The sequence below is a fragment of the Stenella coeruleoalba genome (assembly GCF_951394435.1).
Source record: "Stenella coeruleoalba genome assembly, chromosome: 3".
NCBI lineage: Eukaryota > Metazoa > Chordata > Mammalia > Artiodactyla > Delphinidae > Stenella > Stenella coeruleoalba.
Window position 1 is genome coordinate 72,179,254 of NC_137148.1, and position 27,943 is coordinate 72,207,196.

At 37.9% G+C, this 27,943-nt stretch overlaps 1 protein-coding gene across 13 annotated transcripts in view; it reads left to right on the forward strand.

The window, feature by feature from the left end:
• The first annotated feature begins 200 nt into the window (after positions 1-200).
• Positions 201-27,943, forward strand: part of ADGRV1 (adhesion G protein-coupled receptor V1) — a 565,462-nt gene continuing 537,719 nt past the window's right edge. For all 13 annotated transcript variants that reach the window (XR_013827796.1, XR_013827797.1, XM_079918356.1 and 10 more), the window contains exon 1: positions 201-331. Coding sequence is in view for 11 of the 13 variants with exons in the window: in XM_079918356.1 (XP_079774482.1) it covers positions 310-331 (22 nt within the window). In the remaining 2 variants the exon portion in view is untranslated. The remainder of the gene's footprint in view (positions 332-27,943) is intronic.

Consider the following 27,943-nt stretch of genomic DNA (forward strand, 5'->3'; position numbering starts at 1 on the left):
AGGGTGTTCCCGCTGCCGGAGCGCGGACCTAGCTGCCCGCTGCGCAAACGAGGGCGCGCTGCCTTGGGTGGCCACCCCCACTCCGCTGGTCAGGTGAGCGCAGCCCGGGGAGCCGCGAGTCCTATTGGAGCAGACGAGGATGGAGGGGTAGGAGGCGGGGGAAGGATGAGAGGGGGAGGATGGAGCCACCTTCCTGAGCCGACAGCGGGAGAAAGACTCGGCAGCCCCGGCGAAGCGTGGGGACGCGAGTGAGAGGCAGAGCGAGGCTGTGCGAAGGGAGGACCGACGGGGACCTCGGGGAGCGTGCGGATGTCGGTGTCCCCGGGGCCAGGTAGGCTGTGGCTGTGGGGTGGTGCGGCGGACATCCCGGTGGCCCACGGGAGCGCCGCCTCATCCTCGGCGGCACGGGGTCGTTCGCCAGCACCTGTTGCTGGAGGTGGGCGGCGAGCGTGCCGCGGGCTGCGGCTAACTCAGCCGCGCCGCCCGCGTCCGCCCTATCTACGGCCGCGGCGGTGCATTGAGCGTGGCGTTCCTGTCACCCGCCCTTTCCACAGCTGCCTCATCTCAAAGAAGGTGAGAAGAGAGTGAGCAAAGGGAAAAGTTTCTTTTATTCTCTTTCTGCCTGTTTGAAACTCGAATCCTAGCTTTAATTTTAAAAAGTCTGCCTGAAAAATAACCGATCAAGAAAGGCGCGCCTTAGGAAATCAATAACGGGAAGGTTGAGATAAATTTAAGGAGTCTTATGTTCCAGAATAACCGCTACGTCGAAGAACTTTCAGGGAATTGATTTAAGGGAATTAGAAATTAGCCTGGAGCTGTAGAATAATACACATTAAAAATTACACATTTATAATGTTTTAAACTATTTTAAAATTGATTTTTTTCTTAAAGCTAAAACTAAGAAATTATGGCAGTTTTCATCGGGGTGCAGCTGATTTTAAGGTGCAGTGTTTTTTAATTCTGTGTAACTACTGTTTTAAAGTAAAACAAAAATTTCACAAAACCCAAAACCTTTAAAAACTTGTGTAATGTGTTTATATGTTAGATGCACACTGTTTTAGAGATTACTAACATCGAATCTTGAAGGTGCATAATTACTGACAATTAGGATAAAGCTCAAAAAGTGTACTGTAACTGATGCATTCAGCATTATATACAAATTCTTGCAGAAGTTATTACCTTACATCACCAAAGTTCTTTTTCCTCCGCTGTGTGTCATTTATCAAAAGAGCCAGATGGAACCACACAAAAGAAAAAAGAAAAAAAGATGTTCTATGTTCTAGTCATGATACAAATGAACACCAGCAATTTATTTATTTTGGGGTAATTTCCTAGGATGCTGGGACGTGCCAAATACGTCTTGAACTGTGTTGCAATAAAACGTTTTAAATATATGCGTTTAGGTATAACATGCAGGCTTTGCCATTAACTTACCGTGACTTTGGACATTCACCCATCCTTCTGTGCCTTAGTTTCTTCATTTATAAAGTAAAGGGATTGGACTAGGTGCTTAGAAAGACTTATTATGTCTCAAGATTATAACTTTTTAAAAAGGAGCAACCAAACTGTATACGCTAAAAATAAGTATGACCGAAGCCTATCTCCATGATGAATGACAATAGCAGTCACCCAGTATTGAACGCTTGCTATGTAATGAATTCTGAGAAGGCCTTTATATGCGATATTTTATGTAACACTCACAAGACCATAAATTAAATAGTATTATCCCAATTTACAGATAATGGCACTGAGGCACGGAAAGTTTAAGCTCCTTGTCCAAAGTTAATAAGAGCTGGATCAAGGATTTTTCCCAAGTGCTTTAAGCATCTACACTATAATGAATGTGAAGATTAAAAGCTGAAACCACCCATAAACACCAGCTAAGAAATAATCTTAGACTAAAATGCAAGTTCATAATGGAGTGAAAGTAAATTATGAAACAACACTGAATCTTGATATCATCACATATAGAAATGATGTATCAGTCAACATTTATTATATTTTAATAACAACGATTATAGTTTATATTGTATATATATTTATCAAATATTGAGTGCTAATTGTATTCATTGTCCCAAAATGAAAACATGAGGTATATTTGGAACACAAATGCTTTTGTGGTAATAAAAAGTAACAATTAGAAATAATATGGGAAGTCAGAGGCTAGTGTTACACAAAAGTATTTCAGATTATCTTTCTACTTGGAGGTGCCCTTGCCTATGCTACACTCAAAGAAAAAGTGTTCATAGAAGAATCAGCTGTGAGTAAATCCTTTTGTACATATTCCCACAATGAATGATAATAGTATGCCACATATTTTGAAGGTCCGCTATATACCAGGAATTCTACTAAGCCCTTTAAATAGAGTAACTTTATATTTAGTTGTCAAATACTATTTCCTTGATTTGCAGATGAAGAAACTGAGGCAGAAAGATCTATGCTCTGGGAGAGTCCACAAAGAAAATACATTTTGACTTAGATTAGGTGTGTGACCCTTTATTGTTCAGAAATTCATAGGCGGTGAATATATCATTGAACTCCTCAAGTACTGGGAGGAGACCTGGAGCCAAACTAGACCAATTCCTTTATTTTATATTTGGGGAAACTAAACTTAGAAAAGTTAAGAGATTCACTTAAAGACATATATTCTATTTTCCCATTTATGACTTTAGTCATCTGTACATTCCTAGAAACTAATGAGTGAGAAGCATGTTACCATTAACTTGGTCATTAAATGTTGAATTTATTGCCACGCAACCAAATGCTGCCCCATGCCCTTTTTTATATTGCTGTCTTACTGTTATTGAAGATTTCAAAGTTGCCCCAATTAGGATATAAAATCTTTGAGGACAGTGACTGTATTATATATTTCTCTAGTATCTCTAGGGTTTAACAAAGTGGTTAATATATTGAACAAGTGGCTTTGTTAACTATTTACCTGTGACAAGGGATTATTTTATGTACTGGGTCCAAAATCTGCATAGTGGAAGCACTATGCCATCACCACTTTGACTTCATGTAGAGGGTAACTAGACAGTTTACACTTGCTTATAAAGCATATTAAGCTGCTTAGATCATGATTGTTTAATTTGACTATGAAATATAGTATGTTGGAGAGATGTGGTTGGGCATTTCTCTGATGTTGTGAGAAAAAAAGTCACACAGCTAAGTATTACACACAGTTGAGTGTACATTTCTCTCTCGCTGATTTGCATATAACTTTTTTTTTCCAATTGTAAAGATAATACAAAGTCATGTAGGAAATTCAAATAGTACAGAAAAAAAGAAAAATTACCAGGAACTCCACTGTCCAAAGATTTTGGTGAACATCCAGCCAGAGAGATGTCTTTCTTCCCTTAAATCCTGCCGAATCAGGGTGAGAACTGAATTATTTATTTAACCGTTTACGGTTTAAAGCTCTATTTAGTCTTAGTATTCTCTCACTCTCAGGCAGCTCAAACATTATATAAACAAAGATATCTGTTGAGAAATGAAGATAAACATACTGCTAATAAACCAGACTCTTCCCCTCTCATGCAGAATGAAGTAGTACAGAAAGTTGATTTTGCCACGTATGCAGGCCTGTTTTTTTTCCCTTCAGAAGGCAGGACTGGGGGGACAGGAGGCATCTTTGCAAGTTTGGAGGGTTCCCCAATATGCTAGGATCTCAGGCCACACAGGAAGCTGAGCTCTGTTGTCCTGATAGAGGTGTGACAGAGGAGGAGGAGGGTGGAGCTGGGACACAGGAGGCTGTGGTAATGCAAAGGCTGTGTTTTCTGATCGCACTGTGACACACTATACACTTTAAAACGTACCACACCAAGTCCCTCCCCCAGCTGTTGGGCAGGTGGTCATGGGGGCCCTTTCTGGTGCAGTCAGGCGTAAGTCTGCCTGTACCTCAGAATGAGGGCAAGATGCTGAAAGGACATTTCTCATTCATTTATTCAGGATTCTGAAAACCCAGAATGGACCTTCTTTCATATAAAGGGCTAAAACTGACTGTTGGAATAGATGCCCATAAATGAGTTTTGAACTAATACAAAATTATTAGTTAAAAAGGAGGGCCGGGGGCGGGGGTGGGTTCTCTTTGAGAGAGGCAATGCCAGCTCTCCATATGCATTTGAGTGTAATTACGTTGAAAATATTCATTTTAAAGGTTATATTATTTGACTATTTAAATTTAATAAATGTATTTGTTATTCAAAATTCTTTTTCCCTAGGCATGTTTTTTTGATTTGTACTATGTATTTGGGAGTAGAATTCTTTCATGCTTTACTTTATTAGGGGCTTAACATGGCTTAAATCCAACCATCTGTTCGCATCTTGGCACATCAGGTTGGAGGTGGTGGTACAGGCTGAATAAAATTCCCACAATTTAAAGGTTAGGGAAAGAGCTACTTTTATGAATAGATTTCCAGTGATTCTCAGCAAGACAATAGTGCAGAAGTGGAATAAAAATGCACTTCTTTCTCTGAAGCACAAGGTCCCCTGTCTGTCTTTAGTTTTGCTGAAAGGCAATTAGCATTTCAACTAGCCAATTTGGTTACATGCAACGAAGTACTTGGGTTTATAATTTGCTGCTCTCTGTCTGAGGCTGTTGAGCTCCAGCTCTTATGTAATCCTCTCCAAGTAGCCTTCTCTCCAGTATAGTTATTGTTGCTGGTCTTAAATAACTAATCAACAGAGAGTGTTCCTTGCCTTCAGCTGTAGGGTGCTATAGGGCAAGGAAAATGAAATGCCAAGCTACTAAGGGGATGATTGTAATTATTAAATAGTCATTATTGAAGTGTGGCACAGGTTGAAAGATACTGAATAGCTTCAAATCGAATGCAACTTCAAAAAGGCATTGTGTGATACTCTTAATAGTTTATTTCTGCATGTAGTATGTGCAATAAACAGAGGGTATATATATTGGAATTAATTAAGATGACTCAAAATTAACAAAGAAGAAGCAATTCTTAATTATTTATATTGACTTTGCTCCTTTCTGCAAGAAAGAATTCTGTGGGGAATATGTGTAAAATAGAAAATAATTTTTTTCTTAAGGGTTATAACAAATGAACAAGTGCTCTGAGGCATATTCTGGAAATAATTCAACAGTTTGTATTTGTGTGCTAATTGGAAATAAGATTTTGCTAGCTTCTTTAGTCATGAATTCTGATAATTATAGTACTGTTGATATATTTCATGTATATAGTCATATCCCTCTGAAGGAACCACTGTATGTTATGATAATCCTTTTGTTAGGATAAGTGGAATGATATCCTTTAATCCATGTCATGTGGCAATAATTCAATTTAGCTCATCTTTTAATGCAGTCCTGTTTTTGCAAAGTGCTTATGTAATTATTTGGAAAAATAATACATTTCTCATTTTTTTCAAATAATGTTTAACTGAAAGAAGGCATGTATTAGATACAAGCCTTGCACGTGATCATTATAATTGAGAACATATATGAAAAAATTGCCTGAGCTTCTATATTTCCAATCTGCGATATAAAGTGAAAGCCCTATCTGCAGCTACAGTTAGAGTCATTTGTATATTATTCAACTAAATTCAGCAGTGTTGATGATTAGGAATGAAACAAAGAAGGCTTGCCTGTCCTCTGGCAGACTAGTCAACTAAGGATGGAAAGTGTTCTGGAAAAAGTGGGACTTGATCTGGACTTTGCAGAGTGGTAAAGGAGAAGGAGTGGGGAGAGGTAGGAAGAAGGGCCTGGGGAGCATCTCAGATCAAAGGTGCAGAGATAAGAATGTTCCGGCTGTCTTGTCCCAGATACACATTATATCAACTTGACTGGAACTGTTGACAGAAGAGAAAAAGACGACTGAATGTACAGGGTGGGATGGATTTTTTTTTTTTAATTGAGATATAATTCACTTAACAAAACAAAACAAAAAAATCACCTTTCAAAGTAGATAATTCAGTAGTATTTAATGTATTTACAAAGTTGTGCAACTGTCACCACTGTCATTCCAGAACATTTTCATCACCTCAAAAAGAAATCCTGTTCCCGTTAGCTTTCACTCCCCATTCTCTCCTCACCGCCAAGTCCTCAGCAACCCATCTACTTTCTGTCCCTATAGATGTGCCTGTTCTGGACATGTCATGTTAATGGAATCATCCAGTACGTGGCCTTTTGTGTCTGCCTTCTGTCAGTTACTATGATATTTTCAGGGTTCATCATGTTGTAGCATGTATCACTACTTTGTTCTTTTTTATGGCTGAATAATATTCCATCGTATGAATATACTACTTTTTGTTTATCCATTCATCAATTGATAGACATTTAGGTTGTTTCTATGTTTTGACTAAATATTATGGACATTTGTGTACAAGTTTTTGAGTGAACGTATGCTTTCAGTTCTCTTGGTTAGGAGTGGAATTGCTGGGTCAATAGAGAGGTAAATAAAACAGCCAGGATGCATTTAGAAAAACTTTATCCCTTCTATACATTCTGTTAAGCTTAGGGTCGCATTATGAGGCAAATGCATCAAGTATGGCCTGAAGGTTTATCACTTAGAACTCTGCTTGCATAGATCTCTGCCAATTATAAGACATTTAATACAACCAAACTGTGATAAAACAAAAAAAAGGAACAATTTGCAGCTTCTCCCTCACCACTGGCTGTAGGTTTTCTTAGGAAGGGAAGTATGGTGATGGCTGGCATAATGCTTGACCTATCTAGGATATGCTGAAATCGGAAATACGATTGTATATTATCTGATGCAACTGAATTCAGTTTTCTGATGACTTCTTTCCTTTTGGTAGGCACTCATCTAAATGATATGGTTGAATTGACAAAATGAGATAATTTTTTTTTGCTACTAAGACAAATTACAGAAGCTTTAAAATGTTATTTTGTTAATGAGGGTAATTCATTAAATCGCTTGATTGAGAATTGGGCTTTAAGTAAAAGACATGTCCAATTCACTAATGTATAGTTTGCTAGATATCACTAATTCTGGTGTGTGTGTGTATGTGTGTGCATTCGTGTATTTGTTTATCTGAAACCTTAAGTAGTTTCCTGAAAGGGTCTGGTGTACTTTATAAAATAAATTGACATTTGAACAAATTTGTCTAATTTTGGTTGAGGCAAAATATTTTAAGCACTTTTGAAAAAAACCTAAAAAATATATTTGCTTAGTGCCTTATGATTTGGAACATATGTTCACATAAATTAATTCATGTCATCTTAATAACCACTTCATTGTAAGTTAACTGTTTTTACTTTATAGATGAAAGGAAGATTCATAAAGGTCAACAAAATTAATTAAAAACAACAACAAACCCAGATCTTCAACTTAATGTCCAAAAGTTGTCCACTCATTAATAATAATCACAGTAATGATCGTATTGTAATATTTTGTTATTTTTGGTGTCTCACAAAAACATTTTTCTATTAATTTTAAAATGAATTGACTTCCTATCTTAAATCTCCTAATATAAACAAATCTGTTTCGTTGGGTAGCATTACACTAAAAACCTCAGTGTAATAAAAGTATAAAGGAATAAAAAGTATAAGGAAAACCTCAGCCAAGACTTCACTTCTTTTGAACATTTGTTACCAAAATTATAAATAATTGGAGATAATCTTTGCATACCAGTGTAAAGCAATTTGATCATTGTGTAGCAGTTTTACATAGTATGTAAATACCTTTCTTAGAGAAAGTCGGCAAATTTTGGAAATTGTTCTTGTTTTTAGGTGACTAAAATGCCCTAGCTTTTATAAGTCAGTGCTGTACCTACTACTTGAGACCTTGGAATAATATGATTAATAGAATTTCCAAAAGCTGTTTTAGCTTGCAGGGAATTTTATTACTAATATTCATGAAAGATATTATATTGGCGGTTGGTCATTCATGCATTCATTGTTCCCTGAAGCACTCTACCATGGACTTGTGAGCTGGTAGTGTCTACTTTCATATTTTATTATATCTATTGACCTCAAAATTTATTTCGATTTTATAGTGATTTTTAATGATACAAAATTCCAGTGATTTCATAGCACTGCGTGTTTAGAAATCCTAATGCTACTCTTCTAGGCAGCCAACACCTTTCCCCTCCGCCCCCAGGCTCACTTCTTTCAGCACAGGAGATGAATGTAGCCATGGAAAGAATTAGGGCTGCTTATTTGCCTTCTTTCATTGCTTCTGCTCTTATTAAAGTATCATGTCAGCTACAAATAAAATCTATACTCACAACTAATTACCTTGCAAATGGCCAGTCACTCTGGGTGTGAAATTGTACATAATGTGACCAGTCTTACTACGTCATTAAGCATTGGGTATAGGGCTGTTCTCTTCACTAGACTACGAGAGTGAGTAGGTTGTGGCTGCCAGTAAGAGGATGAGTTTGACTATAGAGAGAAGAGAATAAAGATGTGCACTTTTCATTTCATGGCTTTTTTATATGGTAGGCTGTATGGAGTGGTGACTTTAAAAATTATCTTCCCTGGGGCTTCCCTGGTGGCGCAGTGGTTGAGAGTCCGCCTGCCGATGCAGGGGACGCGGGTTCGTGCCCCGGTCCGGGAGGATCCCACGTGCCGCGGAGCGGCTGGGCCCGTGGGCCGTGGCTGCTGGGCCTGCACATCCGGAGCCTGTGCTCCGCAACGGGAGAGGCCACAGCGGTGAGAGGCCCGCGTACCGGAAAAAAGAAAAAAAATTATCTTCCCTGTATGACTGTTAGCAAGATTTTATTGTTAATAGAGAATAGTAATCTAATATTTACTTAAGACCATAGGACCTGGACCTTGAGAGGCTGAGTTTGTAACCTGGCTTTGCATTTCCAGGGTACAGTCTTGAAAAATATATGTAATCTCTCTGTATCGCAGGTTCCTCGTCTGAAAATGAGTGTGATAATAGTACCCATCTTATATTTCAAATGGTTGCTATGAGGATCAAACGAGTTAACACATGTGAAGCAATTAGAACAACATCATTACCTAGCTTAGTAAAGTTAGCTGCTATTAGCTAATATTGTCACACATGAAATCCAAATTATTGATGATTAAGGTGCCTAGGGATATCTTCTTCCTTAGCTCCTTTTGCCTTCTCTAGATCCCTGAGGAGGATTTAAATTTACCTCGAAGATACTGGAGCTCAAGCTTCAGGCCCTAACGTTTTTTTCTTTTTTACTTTGTAGGCTTATTTTGGATCCTTAGAACATTAATCTTTAGCTTTTCTATTTTTTAATATAAGCACTTCCTTGAGAAAGTCTTCCACAAACCCTCAAATTAGGTTTTACATCATTCAGGGTCCTGTGTCTATAATGATTGCTGCTTTGACCCATGAGATTTTCTAGAACTTGTTTTTTTAAAAAAATTTACAAGTAATGCTGCTCTATTTTTGGTTTTTGGTATTATTAATTTATCGATGAATTTTATTGTATTCAGCATACAAGCTCAATATGATAACCAGTTTTTGGAACTTACTGTCAGTTTTTATAAACCTTTCCTGTGTGTTCAAAAGAACATTGTGTTCTCTGATTGTTGGGGATGTATTCTATATGCCCAGCGGATCATCACGTCAAGCTTATTAACTGTGTAGTTCAAATCCTCCAAATCCTTCCTAATTTTTGTGTACTTGATATAGCAACTACAGAGCGGGGGCGGGGAGCGGGGAGGGAGAGGTGGAGGGAGAGAGAGATAGAGGATATGAATTGAAATCCCACACTTCTTTTTGGGGTTCTAGCAATTTTTGCTTTATATATTTTGAAGCTATGTTTTAGCTTGTAGTATCTCCTGGTAAATTGATATTTTTGTTGCTGTATAATGACTGTCTTTATCTGTAGTAATGCTTTTTGCCTTGAAGTCTGTTTTGTCTGTTAGTAACAGACAACAGTAATATTTCAGTAGTATTTGCCTATTATCTCATGAACTTCAGAAAGAAGGGAATGATCCCAGAAGGGTCTAAGGTATAAGGAATGTTGACTAAAGTAGAGAGTAAACATTTGGATAAATGAAGAAAATAAGAATGATTAAATTCTATATTCTAATGTTAAATATTGAGAGTTAAGTAAAACAAGATATAGCTTATGTTGTGAACAAAATTAGTATGATAGTGGGGTTTGTGTGACAGATGGTTGGGTTTAAGTATTCTAAGATATTTTTATTGTTCAACAGTAAGGTGAAGATATTAACTTTATTATTATTTTTAAAAATTAATTTTTGGCTGCATTGCGTCTTCATTGCTGCGCGCGGGCTTTCTCTAGTTGCAGCGGTGCATGGGCTTCTCACTGTGGTGGCTTCTCTTGTTGCGGAGCACGGGCTCTAGGCGTGCAGGCTTCAGTAGTTGTGGCTTGCGGGCTCTAGAGCACAGGCTCAGTAGTTGTGGTGCACGGACTTAATTGCTCCACAGTGTGTGGGATCTTCCCAGACCAGGGATCGAACCCATGTCCCCTGCACTGGCAGTTGGATTCTTAACCACTGTGCCACTGAGGAAGTCCTGAAGATATTAACTTTATTTATTTTCCATTTTAAAATTTAATTTTTAATAAACATATAATTGACATATAACATTGTATTAATTTTAGATATACATAATGATCTTAAATTGAGGTAAGATTGACATACAACATTGTATTAGTTCAGGAGTGCAACATAATAATTTGATGTTTGCATATGGTGTGAAATTATCACCACAATAAGTCTAGTTATCATCCTTCACCTCACATAGTTACAATTTTGTGTGTGTATGAGATGAGAACTTTGTTTTTGAAAAAGCTTTATTTTTTATTATTATTTAATAAATAGGTTTTTTCTGTTTTTTTTATACAGCAGGTTCTTATTAGTCATCAATTTTATACACATCAGTGTATACATGTCAATCCCAATCGCCCAATTCATCACACCACCACCCCCATGCCCCGGCGGCTTACCCCCCTTGGTGTCCATACGGTTCATCTGTACCATTTTTCTGGGTTCCACATATATGCGTTAATATACGATATTTGTTTTTCTCTTTCTGACTTACTTCACTCTGTATGACAGTCTCTAGATCCATCCACATCTCAGCAAATGACTCAATTTCGTTCCTTTTTATGGCTGAGTAATATTCCATTGTATATATGTACCACATATTCTTTATCCATTCGTCTGTTGATGGGCATTTAGGTTGCTTCCATGACCTGGCTATTGTAAATAGTGCTGCAATGAACAGTGGGGTGCATGTGTATTTTTGAATTGTGGTTTTCTCTGGGTATATGCCCAGTAGTGGGATTGCTGGGTCATATGGTAGTTCTATTTTTAGTTTTTTAAGGAACCTCCATATTGTTCTCCATAGTGGCTGTACCAGTTTACATTCCCACAAACAGTGCAAGAGGGTTCCCTTTTCTCCACACCCTCTCCAGCATTTGTTGTTTGTAGATTTTCTGATGAAGCCCATTCTAACTGGTGTGAGGTGATACCTCATTTTAGTTTTGATTTGCATTTCTCTAATAGTGATGTTGAGCAGCTATTCATGTGCTTCTTGGCCATCTGTATGTCTTCTTTGGAGAAATGTCTATTTAGGTCTTCTGCCCATTTTTGGATTGGGTTGTTTATTCTTTTAATATCGAGCTGCATGAGCTGTTTATATATTTTTGAGATTAATCCTTTGTCCGTTGATTCATTTGCAAACATTTTCTCCCATTCTGAGGGTTGTCTTTTCGTCTTGTTTATAGTTTCCTTTGCTGTGCAAAAGCTTTGAAGTTTCATTAGCTCCCATATGTTTGTTTTTCTTTTTATTTCCATTACTCTAGGAGGTGTATCAAAAAAGATCTTGCTGTGATTTATGTCAAAGAGTGTTCTTCCTATGTTTTCCTCTAAGAGTTTTATAGTATCCGGTCTTACATTTAGGTCTCTAGTCCATTTTGAGTTTATTTTTGTGTATGGTGTTAGGGAGTGTTCTAATGTCATTCTTTTACATGTAGCTGTCCAGTTTTCCCAGCACCACTTATTGAAGAGACTGTCTTTTCTCCATTGTGTATCCTTGCCTCCTTTGTCATAGAGTAGTTGACCATAGGTGCGTGGGTTTATCTCTGGGCTTTCTATCTTGTTCCATTGATCTATGTTTCTGTGCCAGTACCATATTGTCTTGATTAATGTAGCTTTGTAGTATAGCCTGAAGTCAGGGAGTCTGATTCCTCCCACTCTGTTTTTTCCCCTCAAGACTGCTTTGGCTATTTGGGGTCTTTTGTGTCTCCACACAAATTTTAAGATTTTTTGCTCTAGTACCATAAAAAACACGATTGGTAATTTGATAGGGATTGCATTGAATTTGTAGATTGCTTTGGGTAGTATAGTCATTTTCACAGTATTGATTCTTCCAATCCAAGAATGTGGTATATCTCTGCATCTGCTGGTATCAGCTTTAATTTCTTTCATCAGTGTCTTTTCCTTTTTTTTAAAAAATTATTTTATTTATTTATTTTTGGCTGTGTTGGGTTTTCGTTGCTGAGCACGGGCTTTCTCTAGTTGCGGTGAGTGGGGGCTACTGTTCGTTGCGGTGCATGGGCTTCTCATTGCGGTGGCTTCTCTTGTTGTGGAGCATGGGCTCTAGGCGGGTGGGCTTCAGTAGTTGTGGCGCGTGGGCTTCAGTAGTTGTGGCTTGCGGGCTCTAAAGCGCAGGCTCAGTAGTTGTGGCGCATGGGCTTAGTTGCTCCCCGGCATGTGGGATCTTCTCGGACCAGGGCTTGAACCTGTGTCCCCTGCACTGGCAGGCAGATTCCTAAACACTACGCCACCAGGGAAGTCCTCATCAGTGTCTTATAGTTTTCTGCATACAGGTCTTTTTTCTCCCTAGGTAGGTTTATTCCTAGGTATTTTTTTCTCTTTGTTGCAATGATAAATGGGAGTGTTTCCTTAATTTCTCTTTCAGATTTTTCATCATTAGTGTATAGGAATGCAAGAGATATATGTGCATTAATTTTTTATCCTGCAACTTTACCAGATTCATTGATTAGCTCTAGTAGTTTTCTGGTGGCATCTTTAGGATTCTCTATGTACAGTATCATGTCATCTGCAAACAGTGACAGTTTTACTTCTTCTCTTCCAATTTGTATTCCTTTTATTTGTTTTTCTTCTCTGATTGCCGAGGCTAGGACTTCCAAACTGTGTTGAATAATTGTGGTGAGAGTGGACATCCTTGTCTTGTTCCTGATCTTAGAGGAAGTGCTTTCAGCTTTTCACCATTGAGAATGATGTTTGCTGTGGGTTTGTCGTATATGGCCTTTATTATGTTGAGGTAGGTTCCCTCTATGCCCACTTCCTGGAGAGTTTTTATCATAAATGGGTGTTGAATTCTGTCAAAAGCTTTTTCTGCATCTATTGAGATGATCAAATGGTTTTTATTCTTCAGTTTGTTGATATGGTGTATCACATTGATTTGCATGTATTGAAGAATCCTTGCATCCCTGGGATAAATCCCACTTGACCATGGTGTATGATCCTTTTAATGTGTTGTTGGATTCTGTTTGCTAGTATTTTGTTGAGGATTTTTGCATCTGTATTCATCAGTGATATTGGTCTGTAATTTTCTTTTTTTGAAGTATATTTGTCTGGCTTTGGTATCAGGGTGATGGTGGCTTCATAGAATTGAGTTTGGGAGTGTTCCTTCCTCCATAATTTTTTGGAAGAGTCTGAGAAGGATGGGTGTTAGCTCTTCTCTAAATGTTTGATAGAATTCACCTGTGAAGCTATCTTGTCCTGGACTTTTGTTTGTTGGAAGATTTTTAATCACAGTTTCAATTTCATTACTTGTGATTGGTCTGTTCATATTTTCTATTTCTTCCTGGTTCAGTCTTGGAAAGTTATACCTTTCTAAGAATTTGTCCATTTCCTCCAGGTTGTCCATTTTATTGGCATAGAGTTGCTTGTAGTAGTCTCTTCGGATGCTTTGTATTTCTGCGGTGTCTGTTGTAACTTCTCCTTTTTCATTTCTAATTTTATTGATTTGAGTTCTCTCCCTCGTTTTCTTGAGTCTGGCTAATGGTTTATCAATTTTGTTTATCTCCTCAAAGAACCAGCTTTTAGTTTTATTGGTCTTTGCTATTGTTTTCTTTGTTTCTATTTCATTTATTTCTGCTCTGATCTTATTGATTTCTTTCCTTCTGCTAACTTTGGGTTTTGTTTGTTCTTCTTTCTCTAGTTCCTTTAGATGTAAGGTTAGATTATTTATTTGAGATTTTTCTTGTTTCTTGAGGTAGGCTTGTATAGCTATAAACTTACCTCTTAGAACTGCTTTTGCTGCATCCTATAGGTTTTGGATTGTCGTGTTTTCATTGTCGTTTGTGTCTAGGTATTTTTTGATTTCCTCTTTGATTTCTTCAGTGATCTCTTGTTTATTTAGTAAGTAGTGTTTAGCCTCCACGTGTTTGTGTTTTTTACATTTTTCCCCTGTAATTCATTTCTAATCTCATAGCGTTGTGGTCAGAAAAGATGCTTTCTTAAATATACTGAGGCTTCATTTGTGACCCAAGGTGTGATCTATTCTGGAGAATATTCCGTGTGCACTTGAGAAGAAAGTGTAATCTGCTGGTTTTGGATGGAATGTCTGATAAATATCAAATCTATCTGGTCTGGTGTCATTTAGAGCTTCTGTTTCCTTATTTTCTTTTTGGATGATCTGTCCATTAGTGTAAGTGAGGTGTTAAAGTCCCCCCACTACTATTGTGTTACTGTCAATTTCCTCTTTTACAGCTGTTACCTGTTGCCTTATGTATTGAGGTGCTCCTATGTTGGGTGCATATATATTTATAATTGTTATATCTTCTTCTTGGTTTGATCCCTTGATCATTATGTAGTGTCCTTCCTTGTCTCTTGTAACATTGTTTATTTTAAAGTCTGTTTTATCTGATATGAATATTGCTACTCCAGCTTTCTTTTGATTTCCACTTGCATGGAATATCTTTTTCCATCTCCTCACGTTCAATCTGAATGTGTCCCTGAGTCTGAAGTGGGTCTCTTGTAGACAGCATACAGATGGGTCTTGTTTTTGTATCCATTCAGCAAGCCTGTGTCTTTTGGTTGGAGCATTTAATCCATTCATGTTTAGGGTAATTATCAATATGTATGTTCTTATGACCATTTTCTCAATTGTTTTGGGTTTGTTTTTGTAGGTCATTTTCTTCTCTTGTGTTTCCCACTTAGAGAAGTTCCTTTAGCATTTGTTGTAGAGCTGGTTTGGTGGTGCTGAATTCTCTTAACTTTTGCTTGTCTGTAAAGCTTTTGATTTCTCTATTGAATCTGAATGAGTTCCTTGCCGGTTAGAGTAATCTTGGTTGTAGGTTCTTCCCTTTCATCACTTTAAGTATATCATGCCACTCCCTTCTGGCTTGTAGAGTTTCTGCTGAGAAATCCGTTGTTAACCTTATGGGACTTCCTTTGTATGTTATTTGTTGTTTCTCTGTTGCTGCTTTCAATAATTTTTCTTTATTTTTAATTTTTGCCAATTTGATTACTATGTGTCTCGGAGTGTTTCTCCTTGGGTTTATCCTATATGGGACTCTCTGTGCTTCCTGGACTTGGGTGGCTATTTCCTTCCCCATGTTAGGGAAGTTTTGGACTATAATCTCTTCAGATATTTTCTCGGGTCCTTTCTCTCTCTCTTCTCCTTCTGGGACCCCTATAATGTGAATGTTGTTGCATTTAATGTTGTCCCAGAGGTCTCTTAGGCTGTCTTGATTTCTTTTCATTTTTTTTTGTTTATTCTGTTCTGCAGCAGTGAATTCCACCATTCTGTCTTCCAGGTCACTTATCCATTCTTCTGCCTCAGTTATTCTGCTATTGATTCCTTCTAGTGTAGTTTTCATTTCAGTTATTGTATTGTTCATCTATGTTTGTTTGTTCTTTAATTCTTCTAGGTCTTTGTTAAGCATTTCTTGCATCTTCTCGATCTTTGGCTTCATTCTTTTTCTGAGGTTTTGGGTCATTTTCACTATCATTATTATGAATTCTTTTTCTGGAAGGTTTTCTATCTCCACTTCATTTAGTTGTTTTTCTGGGGTTTTATCTTGTTCCTTCATCTGGTACATAGCCCTGTGTCTTTTCATCTTGTCTGTCTTTCTGTGAATGTGGTTTTTGTTCCACAGGCTGCAGGATTGTAGTTCTGCTTGCTTCCGCTGTCTGCCCTCTGGTCCGAAGATATTAACTTTAAACCTTTAAAAGTTTATAGGATGAAAATGAAATCTCTCAAAAAACAAACACATCTGCAAGCACAGCGAAGGGAAGAAAGAGAAGAAATAATAAAACTGTAAGAGCAGGGCAAAATAACCACAAAATAACATGACAGAAAAAAATCTAAATATAAGACTAATTGTAATAAATGAATATAAATTTAACTCTTCAATAAGAACACAGAGATTATCAGAAATGACCAAAAAATATAGAAATCAATTATATGTTGTTTACAAGAGACACACAATAAACGTAAGGACATAAAAAGGTGGAAAGCCAGAGAATGCAAAGAGAGATAACAACCCCTGACAATTTTGTATTTAATTTTGTACTCTTACTTGCAGAGGAGCCCTCGCTTATGTATGCTTCAGTTACAACCAACCACTCTAAAACTTAATGGCTTAAAATAAACACTTATTTTGCTCATGAATCTGCAACTTGGGTAGGGCTTGGTGGGCACAGCTTGTCCTGCTCCACACAGTGTTTTCTGGGACAGCTTACGTGGAGCTGGAGGGTCCTCTTCCAAGGAGTCTCCCTCCCAGTGGCTGGCAAGTTGATGCTGGCTGTCGGTTCCTCTCCACGTGGACTGCCCTATGAGGAGACTTGGACTTCCTCACAGCATGGTGTTAAGTTCCTTGAGCAAGCAGTATTTAAGAGACAGGAAGTGGAAACTGTCAGTGTTTTAAGGTTTGGGCCTGGAAGCTAGTACAGTATTCACTTCCACTGAATTCTGCGGGCAAGTGGCCACAGAGTTTAGATTTAAGAAGAGGGGGCATATAAGTCCATCTCTCAATGGAGAAGGGTCAAAAAGTTGTGGAGCCATATTTGAAAACTACCACACTGCTGTTGTTACTAAAAACATAATAAGAAAAGTAGCTCTCATGGAGTGCTTTGTTGAAGTGATGGCAGTTTGGCAGAGGGTATGTTTTGTGGGTTATTTAAAAGGGGAAAAAGCCACTTTGACTTCCCGATGGCAGTATATTCATGCATTTTTTTAGACTGGAATTTTCAACTGAGGCACCAAAAAATATGCATATTAAATGTCAAAGCAAATTGTGAGAAATTGCTGAGACTCAAAATTTCAAAGAAGATAACAAACTTATTGCATAATTAAAAAAATTCCTCGTATAAAGTGTATAAAAATTCAAAAGAGTGAAGTCTGAGAGAGGATTTTCTGAGGAGAGTGTATATTTTAAGAACCGTGGAAGTGCTGTGACTGTCCCCTTTCCTGGGTGTATCTGTGCCTTATCTTAAATGTGGTGAGGAGGACTTCAGCTCCCTTTGGAGAGTTTGATTTGTGGATGAGGACCATAGCAAAAAAGTTCCTGAATAGTTTCTGAGAGGGCTCAGCACGATGGAGGGACGTGTCCAGGCTGAATGCATCACCTCCCACAACAGGGCAAAGGGAAGTAAGCCTTAAGGGCCAGCCATGACACTTACAGTAGGGATGTTAGCCTGAGGTCATTTTAAAGAGATCTTGCCTAAGAGGACCGCTTGCAGGCAGCCCTAGTTGGGGTAAAAGAAAAGTTACTGTTAAATTAATTAGAGCTTTGAATTGTTATGTGGGTTTGCCAGTAAATATGTATTATTATGAAAGCTTTCAAACATACACATACATAAAGAGAATAGTAAAATGGACCCCTTTACAACCACTGCCCAGAATTGGCAGTTTTCAAGATTTTGCCATACTTGTTTCATGTATCTCAACATATCACAGAAGGAAGCTATAAAAAATGTGGTTATTTTCTTACATAACCACAATGCTATTATCTTACCTAACGAAGTTAACAATAATTCCATAGTCTCATTCAGTAATGAGTTCATATTCAGATTTCCTTGATTGTCTCAAAAATGTCTTTTAGAGTTTGATTCTTCTATTTATTATGTAAATAATTCTTAGATATTCTATCTGACAGCCTCTTAAAGTCCCCTTGAATCTCCCCTTTCCCCCATACCTTTGATGTGTTGAAGAAACTTGGTAATTTGTCCCCTAGAATGTCCATGTTCTGGATTTGATTGTTTCTTTCTTTTTGGAATACTTAATGTTTCTTTATTCCCTGTTTTATTTTCTTTCCTGGTAAACTTGGAGTTAGCTTTCAAGCCTCCATTGGATTCAGGTTCTGTACTTTGGGCAACATAAGTGGTGCTCTGAACTTTATATGATATTTGTATGGTCATGTCTGGTTCTCTCTCTTTAGCGATACTAGGAGTCAGCAGTGGGTTTGGGTGGTAAAAGCCCAATCCCTCCATTCACAAGTTTCCCATTAACCGCCCTCTGACCCCCGGCAGTTTTTATAATTGACATGTAACATTGTATTAGTTTAAGGTGTACAGGAAACTGATTTGATATATGTATATATTGCGAAATGATCACCACAGTAGTTGAGATAACATCCATCACCTCACATAGTTACAAATATTTTTTCTTATGATGAGAACTTTTAAGATCTACTCTCTTAGCAAGTTCTGAATATATTGTCAACTGTAGTCACCATGCTGTGTATTACATTCCCAGGACTTATTTTATAACTGGGAGTTTATACTTTTTGAACACCTTCACCCATTTCCACCCCTACCCCCCTCTGGCAACCACTGATGTGTTTTGTTTCTGAGTTTGTTTTTTAAGATTCCACATGTAAGTAAGACTGTGCAGTATTTATCTTTCTAGGTATGACTTGTTTCACTTAGCGTAAAGTCCTCATGGTCCATCCATGTTGTCAAAATGGAAGGATTTCCTTCTTTTTTATGGCTGAATAATATTCCACTATATATATATATATAAATTTTCTTTATCCATTCATTCATTGATGGACACTTAGGTTATTTCCATGCTTTGGCTATTGTAAATAATGCTGCAGTGAACATGGGGGTGCAGATATCTCTATGATGTAGTTAATTTTTTTCCTTCAGATATATACCCAGAGGTAGAATTGCTGGTTCATATGGTGGTTCTATTTTTAATCTTTTTGAGGAAACTTTTTAATGTTTTCTACAGTGCTGCACCAATTTACATTCCCTCCAACAGAGCACATCCTTCTCAACACATGTCTTGTCTTTTTTGATTATAGCCATTCTAGCAGTATGTGATATTTCATTGTGGTTTTGGTTTTCATTTCCCTGATGATTAATGATGTTGAGCATATTTTTATGTACCTGTTGGTCATTTTTATGTCTTCTTTGGGAAATGTCTATTTAGTTCCTTTGCCCATTTTTTTTAATTAGATTTTTTTTTTTTGGTATTGAGTCTTATGAGTTCTTTATATATTTTGGATATTAACTCCTTATCAGATATATGATTTGCAAATATTTTCTTCCATTCTGCAGGTTGCCTTTTCATTTTTTTTGATGGTTTCCTTTGCTAAGCAGAAGCTTTTTAGTTTAATATGGTCCTACTTGCTTATTTTTGCTTTTGTTGAATTTGCTTTTAATGTCAAATCCAAAAAATCATTGCCGAAACCGATGTCAAGGAGCTTACCCCCTATGTTTTCTTTTAGGAGTTTCATGGTTTCCGGTCTTATATTCGAGTCTTTAATTTATTTTTTGATTTTTATCTAATTGTTTCATCCATGAATGATCATTTCTTTAGTTATTTTTTTAGGAGTTGCAAAAAGGTGCTTTTCTAACTCTGTCATTCTTGCCACATTAGCTGGAATTCTTTAAGGAAAAACTTTTTCCTTAACTAGGCTATTTGGTTACTCTGTAAAGGAATTTACCCAGGATAGACAGGATAAATATTTAATTGTTCTTCTTAAATGTTAATTTCAGAGTAAGGAGTTGTTGCCCTAGTTGCTTTCAGTGGTGACCAATGAGACAGGCAGATAGATTGATTTTAGTATCCTTTTGAACATAAGGATTTATATATTCAATGTGTTTCAAACAATTGCAGTCATTACCCTTTTAGATGCACAAAATTTTAATCTTTGATCAGTGGGAATCCTTTCATGTTCCTCTTGTGTCCCATTGGCATGACCTCATTAATCTGCAGTAGCTTCCTTGCTGGTATGAGATGTTGAGGTTCATTTTGTGTATTTCCCTCCCCAGACATCAGTTATTCCTCTAAAGAGCCCTGGTTCCTTTTGCGGGGGGCGGGGGGGGAATGGTGTTTAGAGACAAAAATCTGGGCACTAGTGATGCTTATTGTTTTGGGTTTGTCATTACTTCTAAGCCTTTTTAATGCTCAATAGTCAGGAAATACCTATTTTTACAAAGAAAACTCATGAAGTGATACTGCTATTTCCAACTTAAGTTTAACCTTATATAGACTTGGCATAATTTCTTTGGTTTTATTGTCGTTTCTTTCTTTTCTTATGTAGTTACTTATTATTTGTTCTATTCTACAACATATATAGTTTCAAAATATATTCTACAATGTATAAAGTATGGTCCTGAAATGTATATTCTACAATATAAAAATTTAATTTAAACAAAATAATACTGATATTACCACTGACAATAAGAATACGGAATGAAGTATAAGCTTTCTTTGCAGGTGTATTTGTCCTTAGAATTTATTCTACTTAGGGCAGACAGTTGAAATACTATGTTCTAAACACACTAGAGATAATTATTTTGTCTGTGTGATTATATCACCACCTGATATACAGTTACCTTATTTTGTTTCAGTTTGTTTGTCTCTATATAGTTATGTTTGCCAAAGAAACATTAGCAACATAATTCCAGGGCTAGTAAAAATGGTTTCCTATAGGGAGAAGAAAGGAATAGGTGGACGGAGGTGAGAATTCTTTGAATATACCTTGTTATACTGTAGGTTTGAGCTTGTATTCATAGAAATGAGTTATATATTTTGAAAATTAAAATTAGATTAAAAGATTACCTACACCTTGAGGTGTCAAATAGTCTGATTGACATCTTCGCCCCAAATTTAGGGCGAAGTTTGGCTGGAGGTGTAAATTTGGAAGACTTATGTTTAAAGCAGTGAGGTGAATGAGATCACAGTGAGAGTGAGTGTAGATGGAGAAGAGGTCTGGGCCTGAGAACTGGAATATTCTGTCACGCAGACATCAGGAAAACAATAGGGATCCAGCAAAGGAGGCTGAAGGGTACCTAGTGAGTGAGAAGGAAAACCGGACGTGTGTGGCGTCAGGAAGCTGCATGAGAAGGTGACTCAAGAAGCAGGAAGTGTCCACCTGCTCTTTCAGTCACATTTTGTATTGCTAGCTTTCTAGTATATCCTAAACCACAAGAGCGTATTTAAAGAGTTATAGGAGGTTGCTGAACTTAGGGAAATGGGAGATATTTAGAGTGGGAGGGGTTGTGCTCTGATAACGGGAAAGCAAGTCCAAGTTAGAAGAGAAATTCAAGTAAGCCAATTTTTGTAAACCCTTCACTCCTCGTCTAACTACCTCCTCACAACCTCAACCTTCTCAGTGGATTTTGTAAGTGTAAATGGCACTCGGGATTTAAAATAGGATGAAGTTAAAATTTAAAGTTGAAAGAATAAGAATTAACAAAGAAAGTATTGTCTTTCATGAGTTGTAAAAAAAAATTCAGACAGAAAAATGATACATCTTTTTAAAAAAGCCAATTAATCTGATAAATTTTATGATGGAAGGAAGGGACAATTACCATGCTAGAAAGTGAGGGCCGAGTGGGTAGTATAACTTCAGAGTATTCTGTACCCTGGACACATCGATCAAAGGCAACATAAAAAAAGGAGCAAGTCTGAGGGAGTCATTGCATTATGAGAAAAAGACTCCCTGTATTTCAATTCGTGACACCAGATCTCCTAAGGCAAAGTCAAGAGATGAAAGATATTGTAGTTGATACACACAGTGAATTCTATTAAAGGCTTCCTTTCATTTGTGAATTTTCTTCAAAGGTAAGTTTTGGTATAAAGGATTTCATAGAAGGATGTGAAATACATGTGTGTGGGGGGAACTGTGTTCTCTTCTCAAGTCATGTAATGCAGCTGAAAGAAGAAAATGGAGAATGGAGCATAAGGAAGAAAACAGGAAAGGTACAAAGATGATGAGAGATTTGTTTGTATTCTTATTTTGATTAAATGATGTTTCTGCCTTTTTTGTTTTATAAACACACTTGGGTACTAAACATATCTAGAAGTTCTGTATTTTGATAATGGGTTGAGAATACATTCACAGAATTCTAAGGTTGTAATTCTTGGATTATAATTAAGCCCTGGGGATTTATATCCACAATTCAAGTGTTAGGATGGGGGTAATAAATGATCTTAGTTTTCGGGTTTAGTTTCAGAGATCTATATTTTGCTCTTCAAAAACAGGATCAGGGACTTCCCTGGTGGTGCAGTGTTAAGAATCTGCCTGCCAATGCACGGGACATGGGTTCGAGCCCTGGTCCAGGAAGATCCCACATGCCGCCGAGCAACTAATCCTGTGCGCCACAACCACTGACCTGCACTCTAGAGCCCACGAGCCACAACTACTGAGCTTGTGTGCCGTAGCTACCGAAGCCCGTGTGCCAAGAGCCCGTGCTCTGCAACAAGAGAAGCCACCGCAGTGAGAATCCTGCACACCACAGTGAATAGTAGCCCCCGATCGCCGCAACTAGAGAAAGCCCACACAGCAACGAAGACCCAATGCAGCCAAAAATAAATAAGTAAATAAGCAAATAAATAAATAAATAAATTTATTTTAAAAAAAGCCCAAAAAAACAAAAACAGGATCAGAAATGACCAAAGTAAAACATACTCAAATGCGGTAACTATGGGAAATGTAGAAAAGCACAAAGAAACAGCAAAATCACTTCAAATTTTTTTTACCTGAAGTTGACCACTGTTCTTTCAGTACTTTTCTATGTGGATACTCACTTGTATACATAAATGTGTGTGTATGTTTAGTATTTACTTTTTACATAAAGTATTATGTTTTAGGTTAACATACTGTAGCATAAAATTCAGTTAAAATAGACTATAGTATTTCATAATATGATGTTCTTCATTTTTTTTAAATAATTATGTAATAAGAACTAAAGTGACACATTATATTTGATTTGGGGAATTAATATATATTAAAATGGCAGGATCATGAACAGAGATATTCAAGTTGTCTATTGCTGCATAAATGAACCATCCCAAAATTTAGTGGCTGAAATTAATTTATGATTATCTCTCACAGCTCTGGGGTTTGAAGGGCTGAGGGGTCATCTTGCTTAGGATTCGTCACAGAATTAAAGCCAGATAGTGACTGAGGATGAGTCCTCTGACACTTAATTACTCACATAACTGGTCTGACTTATGAGGTCTGGACATGGCATGTGTGGACAACTAGAAGCTGTCTAGGTATCTCTCTTTCCTTGCAGCCTTTCCATGTGCCTAGCTTGGGTTTCCTCAAACCATGGCAGTCTCAAGGGAGGCACGTGTCCTAAATCGTGGTTGGCTTCTGCTGGGGCAAGCATTCCAAGAGGACTGGGCAGAAGCTTCAAAACTTTTTATGACCTAACCTCAGAAGATCCAGAATGTCACATTTATGCTACATTTTATTGGCAAGATTCAAGAAAAGAGGAATTAGATTCCACTGTCACAGGAGGAGCGGCAAAGAATTGGCAGCTATCTGTAACCTGCTGCAAGTGCCCTCATCCAATTTTAAAGTGGAATAATGCACTTCAGTTCCAACTTTCTATGATAGTAGACTCATACCAGCCATGGTATATATTCATCTAACTACTGTTTGTGAACACGGACATTTAAAAATAAAAATGCTCTCAGTGTAATATTGTATTCATCCTACTTTTTTTTTTTTTTTTTTTTTTGCGGTACGCGGGCCTCTCACTGTTGTGGCCTCTCCCGTTGCGGAGCACAGGCTCCGGACGCACAGGCTCAGCGGCCATGGCTCATGGGCGTAGCCGCTCCGCGGCATGTGGGATCCTCTCGGACCGGGGCACGAACCCGTGTCCCCTGCATCGGCAGGCAGACTCTCAACCACTGCGCCACCAGGGAAGCCCTCATCCTACTTTTTAACCTTGAACGTTTTCTCATGCCTATAAATATTTTTATAAAAAATGTTTAAGGACTTCTTATTGCTCTGATGCAGTACTTCTTAAAAAATAGGTCTTTGCACAAGGATTATGTACTGGTGTTACTGTATTAATGACAAAATAGTTTAAATTGTTTACTCTAAATTGCAGAGAGGTTAAGCAAACCAATATAAAGGGCTAAAGTAACTAGAGATCTGCTAAAGGAAAGGTATAACTGCTGATGGCTCATTACTTAACTAGCCACTAGGGAACTGTAAATGATTTAGGAAGTCAACTAATCAGAGACATTTAAAGTGAATTCCTGTCTTAGTTGCTAAAAATAATTTCAACCTGGTGGAATTACTACTTTTTGATACATCCTTATAGAAGCTATGGTTTTGTTAGTATTATTTGGGTGAATTAATAACAGTAATGCACAGTTACTGAGTAGTTACTCTAAGGTAGACAGTGTGCTAAGAGTAGCTAGATGGAAGTGTCTAGGTAGTTGAAAATATGAATCTAGTTCTTCATAGATACCAGTAGGGGTGAATTGTTCTGTGGTCATTATAGGCTTGGGAGATGATGGGTTAAATAAAGTTAAGTCTGCTGTGTTTAGGTCATCTTGGTGCTTGTTGTTTGCTTTAAGTATTTTGAATATTTAGGAAGGTATGTATAGTATCTATACAACTGTTTTTCCTAAACATAATTCACAACAGGTTTCTTTAGTCTGATCAAAATGTGGGCATAGCATTGCATAGCATATTGGGGAATATTGGTTGGAGCTTACATGAGAATTTAAGAGTTGGACTTGGGAGTCTTTTATAGGGGTTAGGAAAAGTTGAAATTGCTAAGAGGGAAAGTTTAAATTTGATATTGAAGGGAAGGATAGAGTTGAGGTAGAAGCTTGAAGAGGAAGCAAGGTTGAGGACTAGGTATTGTTTGACTGCGTCTGGGGCACAGGGAGGGCTGGAGAGAAGGAAGGAGAGGGAGAAGAGAAAAGGTAGAGAATAGGTAGAGAGACAAATAGGGGTAAAGTCTTAAGGAAGCATGAACGAATAGGGTCAGAAGCATAGGTGGTGGATTAGTCTTAGCAGTATGGGTGTTCCATTTTGGGAGACAGTCATTAGTGATGGAGGAAGAGAGGGAATTTTGAGGGAAGGGAAATAAAATCCCTAAAGTGTTTGAAATATAAAATTTTAAATGTGGGCAGTTAGTATTAATAGGCATTCTGATGCAGTAATGAAAGCAAAGAAGAATAAACCTTAGTTTAATTTTGAATTTACTAAGATGTACAATCCATTTTCCAGTTACTGTTTACACATCCATGTAGAGTGCGTAGTTGGGAGGCAAAAACTGATCTAAAGAGGATTTACCTTTCATTTACCTAGGAAGAAACTCAAGATGAAATTCTATTTTAATGTCTTGATTTTGGTCACGTTAACTGCTGTGTGCTCAGGCCTTAGACAATGCCTGGCACATAGTAGAGACTCAGTAAGTATTTTTTGAATGTTGTTGAGTGATGAATGAATGTTAGACACAGCCACAGTACAGCAATAGGGTCCACGTGCTGCACATGGGTTTCCTTTGCGCTCTTTCAAACTTGTGTGAATGAACGAAAAGACTAAGCTCTTGAGAGGACTTGACAGTAAACTCTGTTGCTGGAGGGAGCTGGTTAGGGACTCTGTGGGCTGAAGAAGTGGTACAGTCCGTGCAGTGGCCCTCCTCTGAAAGGTGGTGCTGACCTGTGCTGGGAGCTCGGAGCAGTGTGGCACGAGGGCCACAGCCTGAGGCAGCAGGTCCAGGCAGATGGAGGAGGACCGGGTTCAGACAGTGTACAGGGTTCTGAGGCTCAGTGGCAGCTGGAGCACTCGAGTCTGCGAGACACCAGACCTTTTTTTTTTTTTTTAAAGAAGATGTTGGGGGTAGGAGTTTAGTAATTTATTTATTTATTTTTGCTGTGTTGGGTCTTCATTTCTGTGCGAGGACTTTCTCTAGTTGTGGCAAGTGGGGGTCACTCTTCATCGCGGTGCGCGGGTCTCTGACTATCGCAGCCTCTCTTGTTGCGGAGCACAGGCTCCAGATGCACAGGCTCAGTAGTTGTAGCTCAGGGGCCTAGTTGCTCTGCAGCATGTGGGATCCTCCCAGACCAGGGCTCGAACCCGAGTCCCCTGCATTAGCAGGCAGATTCTCAACCACTGCGCCACCAGGGAAGCCCACCAGACCTTTTTTAGGAATGCATAATCCACTCGAATTCTTGGAGCATGCAAGTAAAGAGCCTCCAAGAGGTAAAACTGGCTTTCCTTTTAGCATGGTGCATGGAGCCTTGAGTAGGATTTAATTTAATTTGGAGAAATAATGGCATGGTGACATATTTGCACCATGGTTGTTTTGGACTAGTTCATACTTATTACATACTAAGGATTCCAAGGAATTAATAATTTTCATTATATCATAGCCGTAAGAAAATTTTAATCAAATCTAACTCTGTCATCCTCCCAACGCCCAGCATAGCGCTGAAATAGAGTTTGGGCTACATTTCAAACAACAAACACTATATCCTTTAAGAGGAAGAAAGAAGAGAAATATTTAATTTTGGAATACGTGTAGGCAGTGGATCATGGCCATGAAAGGCCCAAAAGAGTGGAAATTTAAGGTAAGAAAAGAAAAAAATTAGATGAGTTAGAAAAAATGCTTTGAGGGCTTCCCTGGAGGCGCAGTGGTTGAGAGTCCGCCTGCCGATGCAGGGGACATGGGTTCGTGCTCCGGTCTGGGAAGATCCCACATGCCGCGGAGCGGCTAGGCCCATGAGCCATGGCTGCTGAGCCTGCACGTCCGGAGCCTGTGCTCCGCAACGGGAGAGGCCACAACAGTGAGAGGCCCGCGTACCACAAAAAAAAAAAAAAAAAAAGAAAGAAAGAATGCTTTGAGGAAAGCACAGATATAGTTACCAAGCATGTTTATGAAAGCAAGAAAGAGTAAAGTCAATATAGTTATTAGGCATTTACTTTTCTGTAAAGATGAGTTTAAATCAAACCTAACAAATATGTTATTTATAATGAAAAATCAGAAGATCTTTCAAAATGTTTTATACAGCTCAGACCAATCTCAACGATCTATTAATGATAAACTCCTGGGCTTTCCCTGAACTGGAAAAATTTCAAACTTTGACATAGAATTTTGAAGTGATGCTTTGATGGATGTTATAACATTAATAACATCTATCAGAACATTAGTCAAAATCCAGCCTGAAATGAATTTACTCTGGAGTCAGTGGCACTTCCGGAGGGTGCTTAACAGTATATAATGAGTTCAGTGAAGAGTATTTTAGCATTTGGAAGTTTTGACCTGCTTGATAGGGATACTTTTGTAATCTACAAAGTGTTTGAGAGATTTATCAAAATGGATTTTTGGCTTTATCGTGCTGCTTTTTATTTGTAAACCATTCTGTGTAATTGGACAGTGTGAGAAGCTTAATCTCAGTGATTTCCCTTAGAGATACAAGTATATAGACAAAACATGGTAGCATACCGAGGTGACATTAAATCTATTTCTCACAAGTACAGTGTGTGTGAGACAGATGGAGAAATAAATTAATATTGAAAGATCATTGGCTTCAAACTTTTTGGGATGGAAATGTTTGTAATCCAGTCTTAAATTTTACAAGTTTCAAAGTTGCTGAGGACTATGGGCGTTGAAGGAAGAGTAGAAGGTGTTCAGACATTTTGGTTTCAGATTAATTTTGTTTTAACATTAAAATTTTGAACAGCTCTTGAGGCCCTATGGAAAATTGTTAATTGAAGGGGTTGGGTATCTAAATTTGTTTAAATTAGAAGAGGACTC